At 35.8% G+C, this 7,228-nt stretch overlaps 1 protein-coding gene across 1 annotated transcript; it reads left to right on the top strand.

Annotated features, from left to right (window-relative positions):
• The first annotated feature begins 4,604 nt into the window (after nt 1-4,604).
• Nucleotides 4,605-5,585, top strand: LOC104859179 (olfactory receptor 7G1). The gene has a single exon (XM_010619682.1). It carries the CDS (start codon nt 4,605-4,607, stop codon nt 5,583-5,585), a length of 981 nt encoding a protein of 326 aa, XP_010617984.1.
• Nucleotides 5,586-7,228: the final 1,643 nt, after the last annotated feature.

The following is a 7,228-nucleotide window of genomic DNA, read 5'->3' as shown; positions in this document are numbered from 1 at the left end:
CCTGGTTCTGGTGGCTCGCAGTCTGGGAGGTTGCACACCTGCCACGTGATCCCAGGCAGGCAAGTGGAGAGACCCCCTCCGGGGTTCTTGGGTCCTTACTGGGTCTGGTGGAGCGCAGTCCTGGAGGTCATGCACCCACCGCCTATATTCTTTATTTGTTTTTGCTTAAACATTATGCCTTACCTCATAAATTCTTTCTGAGAGGTGAAAAATGACATGTGATATTCACATACATACACATTGCTACACACACACAGAGCAAAGCTTGATATGTGAGTCCCACCTACACAAACTTGTTGGATGTTTTTGCTTTGTTCCTTTCTCTTCGCTAAAATGCTCCTCTGAAGTTTTTCTTTCAAAATTTATTGAAATCTAATTGCATAAACAAAAAATTATATATATATATACATATATGATATGTGAGGAAATATAAATTATAGAGTGGTTATCACATTATACCTAAGTACCACATCCACTGCAAAGTTTCTATTAAGCAAATGAAAGATGTCCAGGCTACTCTTCCAATTGAAGATTATTCCTTAACACAAAGTAGTTTTGGGATCCTGAATTAAGTGTATCAGTCTAATATGAAATAAAATCTTCATAGCTGCCTCTCTCTCTTGCTCAGGAGATCATTATTCCTCAAGGACACAGCTGTTAAAAGTTTGGTTTTTCTAAGTCTGTATCATATTGTGAATCTCTAACTCTGGAACAACAAAAAATAGTAGTATTTCCATCATTCTTAGTAAGAGCTCCTGAATTTCCTCATTCTTTAAATTAGCTGTTTGTTTGAAATTTATTAATTCAATCAATGACCTGGTCTCATGTAATTAAGGGAAGAAGTTCCCAGAGGATTAGAGAGAGTAAGTCATCCACATTGTTACGTAGGCCTCTTACAGTTAATTGCTAATGCAGATTGGTTAATTTATTTCTGAGGAAGTCCTACAAAACATAAGCAACATTTTCTTTTATTTTGTTGAGTTCTGTGAAAATTAAGTTTCATGTAGTACACATCCATCCTCATTTGTTTACACATATTATCAAAGACTGCTTTGACATTACAGTAGCAGAGTTGAACAGTTGCTACAGAGATTCTATATCCTAAAAAAATCTAAAGTATTTGCTATCTTCCCTTTTATAGGAAAAGTTTGGTGACACCTGCCTCAATCTTCTAAAGGTTGGAGTATTTGTTAATCATCAGTAAAGAATTTACACAGACTTATTTTCCAATGGGAAATATGGTTCATTTCTTACAAAACTAGCAAATTCCTATGCTTACAAAAATCACATGCACTTGTTTACAGGACTAATAACCTCTTCCACACAAAAAGTATTATAGTTCAGTTTACATTGCTAAAGTAAAGTTATGGAGACTGCTAATCCTGCAACAATACCCACTTTTCTCTTTTTCTACATTAATGTAATTCAAAGTGGGCATGTAGGCACTTTGCAATCATTGTATTTCTATTCTCAGTGTTAGTTTTCTGAGGCCACAAAACTATTTTTTCACTTCAGAAACACGAATAGAAGTGATATATGCATTCTTGGGCTTTCTCATTCTTCCCTTTCCCACTAACTGGGACCTATAACAACCCTAAGTATGATTCCAGTGAGTAGAATGTCCTGGGAAAAGTGGAGACAAATGAAAATTATTTAAGCAATTAAGTGGATCTTTATCACTTAAAAAAACATGTGGAACACCAGCATGGTGGCTTAAAAATGTAATCCTAGCATGCTCAGATAGGAGATCACAAGTTCAAGGTCAGCCTGGGAAACTTAGGATAAAGCCGTCTCAGAATTTAAAAAAAATTAAAAAGGGCTGGGAATGTAGCTCAGTGCAAATGTCTGGTTTCAACCCAGTTCACCACAAAATAAGAAAATAAAAACAAAACACATGTGGCATGAAGACCCCTCTAACTTGGAGCATCAACATGGGCATTAAATTATGAAGGAAAGAAATTCATATCTTCTTTTAGCCACTGACTTACCATAGGGTGTTATTTACTGTAGGCTAGTCTTATCTCAAGGAATGCAAGTTTTATGCAATGTTCTTTCACATTGAAACAATTGAACTGGTAAAAAGTTGGCTCTTGGTCAAAACTTTAGGGTGCTTTGATAAACTGTGCTTCAATTTTATGAGTTTCCAAGAGGCTAGTCACTTACAGTGACTATTATTCTCTTTTCCTGGATAAAAATACACAATTCTAGATAAGCGAAGCAGGAATTTTGAGCACCGTCCTTTCTAATTCCTAATTCTCCCAAGTAGGAGGGTTGTAATAACCGGTGTTTGCCCTATGCATGTGTCATTTTAGTCCTGAAAAAGCATCTATACCAACATAGTACCTTAGGTAATGTAATAGGGAAATAATCAAGGTAAGACTTTGAAATTGGACAGCTAAGGATAGTTGTCCCCAAAGAGACATATACTGTATTTTGAGACAATTGCAACAAAACTAGGGGTGGTAATGAATACACATTCAATGATGACAGACAGTGTTTGTTAAGCAGGCAAATTTAGGTACAATTCCCATGCCTTAGAGGTTTCACTAGAACCAGGATAGTTCTCTAGTTTCTCATAGATAGTACTGTTTTAGATAAGGATAGTGATTCTTCTTTGTGACACCACAGCCATAGCCAAAATTAAAATTTGCTCTTAAACTATGACTTAGAAATCTAGATATGGCAAATAAACACTGAAACAAAATACTTAATATTTCCAAATGTAAAGTTTATAAAGTCTAAAATATTATTTTGTGAAACCTTTGTTGAAAAATAAGGCATAAATCCCAAAACAACTGTGACACGAAAATAAAGTCCTTTTACCTTCCTACTCAGTGTTCAGTGCCCAGTTTAAAAGCAACTTCCTTTGGGAGTTATTTGGCATCTCTGTTATGTGTTCTCTGTCATAGTTTTTAATTTCTGGATCATGATCAGTAGAAAGGTGAGTTTAGTTATTTAATTGCCAGTCTCCCCACTGGACTAAATGCTCTGAAAGGAAAGAAATTATATCTTTCACTCTTGCCAAAGTATTCCCACATCTTATTGGGATGCCATCAATATACCGGAAGCTTAACAAATATTTACCTTTTATGAGAAATTAAGCTTATTGTTACATTTTAGGTATGCAATACAGTTATATTCATCATTGCAATCTTGTACCTTTATATGATGTATCTTTGTTATTGTTTTTCTCTATTCCCCAGCCCTCCTTTTGCTCCCTCCACTCTTCCCTATTTACAAGAACATTTTTCCATGTTTTCCCTTTTCTCATGTGGAGATACCTCAAAAAAGTAGGATTAGAAGTCCCACTTGACCCAGCTATTCCTCTGCTGGGTACTTACCAAAACCATTTAAAGAATCATACCACAGCAATATATGCTCCCCCATGTTTATAGCAGCACAGTTCGTAATTGCTAAAACTTGGAAACAGTCTAATTGTCCAGCAACTGGAGCCTGGATAAAAATATATTTTATTTTTTATACAATGGAATACTACTCAGCCATAAAATGAGAAACTAGAGACATTTATAGCTAAGTGAATACACATTGAGGCCATAACCTTAAGTGAAAGTAATAAGACACAAATGTGTAAATACCAAATAGTTTCTCTGGTATGAAAAACTAAAGGTGTAAATAAGGATCAAAATGTATAATTGTTATTGTATAATGGGAAGAAAAGGCCTGCAAGAGTAGTGAAAGTAGGTGGGGTAGAGGAAAGGGAAAATTAAAAAAAAATGAGAATAGGCAACATTTTCTAATCCTTGTTCACAGCCACAGATTGTGTATTTTCCACAGATTACAATTAGTTTCATGAGTGGAAGTAGGAATACTTAAATTTTAATGGAACATTTGGGTTATGCACAAGAAGAAAGTATTAAAATAATATAGTAAATGAAAATTATGACATTCAGCATCTAGACATATTCACAGTTTTTTTTTTGTTTTGTTTTCAGAAAGTCAACTCATCAGTCAGACCATCGGATCTCTGAATCAGTCTTTCTTAATCATTAACTTCATATATTTTGTCCATGACTTGTTCTCATAGGTACATGGATTTTTATAGTGGGAACTGCTTCATCTGTATTTTGACAAGGAGTTTGAGTGATTCTGAGGCATTCAAAGATGAAGACCATGTCTCAGAAGATACATGTGATAAGATCATCCTTATATGTTTTGTTTGAAAGTGTGAGATAATTCTACCAGACACCTATGCCATATTGTGTCTAACAGTCTCAGTGAATGATACAAAGTGTGAAAATGTTTTAGTGCTCAAGAAAGAGATTAGAAGTTACAAGACATATGCTTCGAGATGAATAGAAGAAGCATATACACTAATATTTGAATATTAGATTAGCTCAATATAAAGGACAAATTTTTTCTTTGTGTTAAAATTTTTTGAAACTTTGCACATGTCAAATTCCCCTGGAATGTTTGTTAAAACAGAGACTTCTGGCCCTTATCCTCACATTCTGTCAAAAGTATGTTCAGAGCATGTCCAAAGTTTTTCATATCTACCATGTTTCCAGGCACTGTCATTTCTGTTTACATTGAAAGTTTGCTTTATTTTGTTTTCTCCTTTCCTTTCCATCAGATTCATCAGGAACATGCATGATGTAAATCAAACAGCTGTCTTAGAGTTTTTTCTCCTAGGACTGACAGATGATCCTGAACTACTGTTCCTCACCTTCTACCTTTTCCTGTCCATGTACCTGGTCGCTGTGATCGGGAATCTGCTCATCATCCTAGCAGTCAGCTCTGACTTCCACCTCCACACCCCCATGTACTTCTTCCTCTCTAACCTATCCTTTAATGATATCTGTTTGATCACATGCACTGTCCCAAACATGCTGGTGAACATCGGAGCACAGGATCAGAGCATCTCCTACACAGGCTGCCTCTCCCAGGTCTGCTCTGTCTTAGCTTTTGGTAGTTTAGAAAGTTGTCTCCTTGCAGTGATGGCTTATGACCACTATGTGGCCATTTGTCACCCTCTCAGGTACACAGTAATCATGAACCCTCAGTTCTGTGTCCTGCTGGTTTTACTCTCCCTGTTTATTAGCACTCTTCATGCCCTGCTTCATACTCTGATGGCGCTGCACCTGTCCTTTTGTACAGACCTGGAAATCCCACACTTCTTCTGTGAGCTTGCTCAGGTGATCAAGCTCGCCTGTTCTGATAGCCTCCTCAATAGCATCCTAGTATATTTGGTGGGTGGCCTTGTGGGTGGTATTCCTCTCTCAGGAATCATTATCTCTTATATTCACATTGTGTTCTCTGTCTTGAGAATGTCATCAAGAGGAAAGTATAAAGCCTTTTCCACTTGTGGGTCTCATCTCTGTGTTGTTTCATTGTTCTATGGGACAGGTTTTGGGGTCTACATCAGCTCTGTGGTTACAGATTCACCGAGGAGGGTTGCAGTGGTTTCAGTAATGTATTCTGTGGCCACTCAGATGCTGAACCCTTTTATCTACACTCTGAGGAACAGGAACATAAAAAAAGCGTTGAGGAGGCTCAATTATATGTTACATTCTTTTCTGTCATGTATCGTTGTTTTGCATTCAGGTTTCCAGAACAAGTCAAAATAACAGGATTTGGGAGGAGCCACAAAGCTTGAACCTTTTCTTTCATGTGGGATAAATTTCTACCATGATCATAAAATATAACGATTAGGTAGATTTGAACTTGGCTTGTGACTTGATGTTGCTTTATGCCTCATTCAATAAATTTGGCACATGATTTTAATTCTGTGAAAATATTTTCTTTGCTTAAGATTCATATATGTAAAACCTGAAGCAGAGGCTTTAATCTTTTAATCCAGTCTCAGGAGAAGGTGAGATGAGAAAGTGGATGACAGGGAAAATAAGAAAAGCTAAGGTTATGTGTAAACATATATGATTACAGTCATGTGAGTTGCATCCTAGAGGAAGTCCTACTAATGAATCAGAAATGTGAATGCAAAGAGCCTTTGAGGCAATTCATAAGACCTGTTATTGGTAAACAGTATCTTTCAAGGCAATAACACCATCTATCATATTTAGGATTATTATCTATAAAGTATTCATAAATAAAGAAAGCAATAACTTGAAAATATGTGTTATTTAAAACTGACGGTGATAGTCAACTGATTGTGTCAATTTGAGTAGGAACAGCTGAACTGATTGGATTAGCATAATTCTGGATGCACTTGCAGGGGTTTACTGAAGACAGAAGACTCTTTCTGGCTGTAAGTGGCATCAACCATTGGTCTTGTAGCCTGACTGGAATAAAAAGGAAGTAAAGAACGAAGCCTTGACTCTATTACTTCTTTTTTTATTTTTTTTACTTCACAGAACTTATTTATTTATTTATTTATTTATTTATTTATTCCTCATTGAGTTTATTGGTACATTTTAGGTATACAATACAGTTGCATTCATCATTGGGATCTTGTACCTATATATGACTTATCAGGTTCTTATTTTTCCCCAGTCCCCAGCCTTCCCCTTATCCCCTACACCCTTCCGTGTTTGCAAAGACACATTGTTTCCATTTTTTTCTTTTCTCTTTTTACCTTTATTACTTCTGAAGATCTCCAGCCTTTAACTTTACCTTGGTTGTCACCCTCTGGCTTCCACTGCAGACCTTTTGGCCTTCTGATATGGACTTTCAAAGGTTGTACAGTGAGATACAAGCCTTCAAAATTTGATTAGGTCTTTTGGATCTTCAGCATGCAGAAAGCCATTTTGCATTCTGCAACTGACTCTGTGGGTTTCTATTGTAATCCTACATTCCAAATTATTATATATTAATGTATCTTGTGTTAATCTCTTTCTGTAATAAGCACTGACTGATAAACATAGAAAACATGAAGAACTCAACCAGGATATTTTTAGATCTGATGAGCAAATTTCTCAATACAGCAGGATGCAAAATCAACCTCAAAATTAGATAGCATCCCTATGTACCAATAATAAATGTATTAAGTAAAAAAATTAGGAAAGCAATCCCATTTGCAACATAACAAAAAGTTAAATATCTCAGAATCTAACTAATAAAAGAAATGAAAAGCCTTTCCAATAAAAAGTTACAAAACACTGAAGAAATTTAAACAGACATTAGGAAATGGAGAAAACTTTCTTCATGAATTTCAATAATTAATATTGTTAAAAGGGCCACATTACCAGGAGCAACATACAGATTCGATGTAGTTTCCTCTTAAAATACCAACATTCTTCAAAGTGCTAGAAAA

The sequence above is a fragment of the Fukomys damarensis genome, unplaced genomic scaffold, assembly GCF_012274545.1.
Source record: "Fukomys damarensis isolate Sample0158 unplaced genomic scaffold, DMR_v1.0_HiC HiC_scaffold_30, whole genome shotgun sequence".
In the NCBI taxonomy this organism is placed as follows: Eukaryota; Metazoa; Chordata; class Mammalia; order Rodentia; family Bathyergidae; genus Fukomys; species Fukomys damarensis.
Note: the sequence above shows the minus strand (reverse complement) of the source record. Positions and strands in the feature narration are given on the sequence as shown.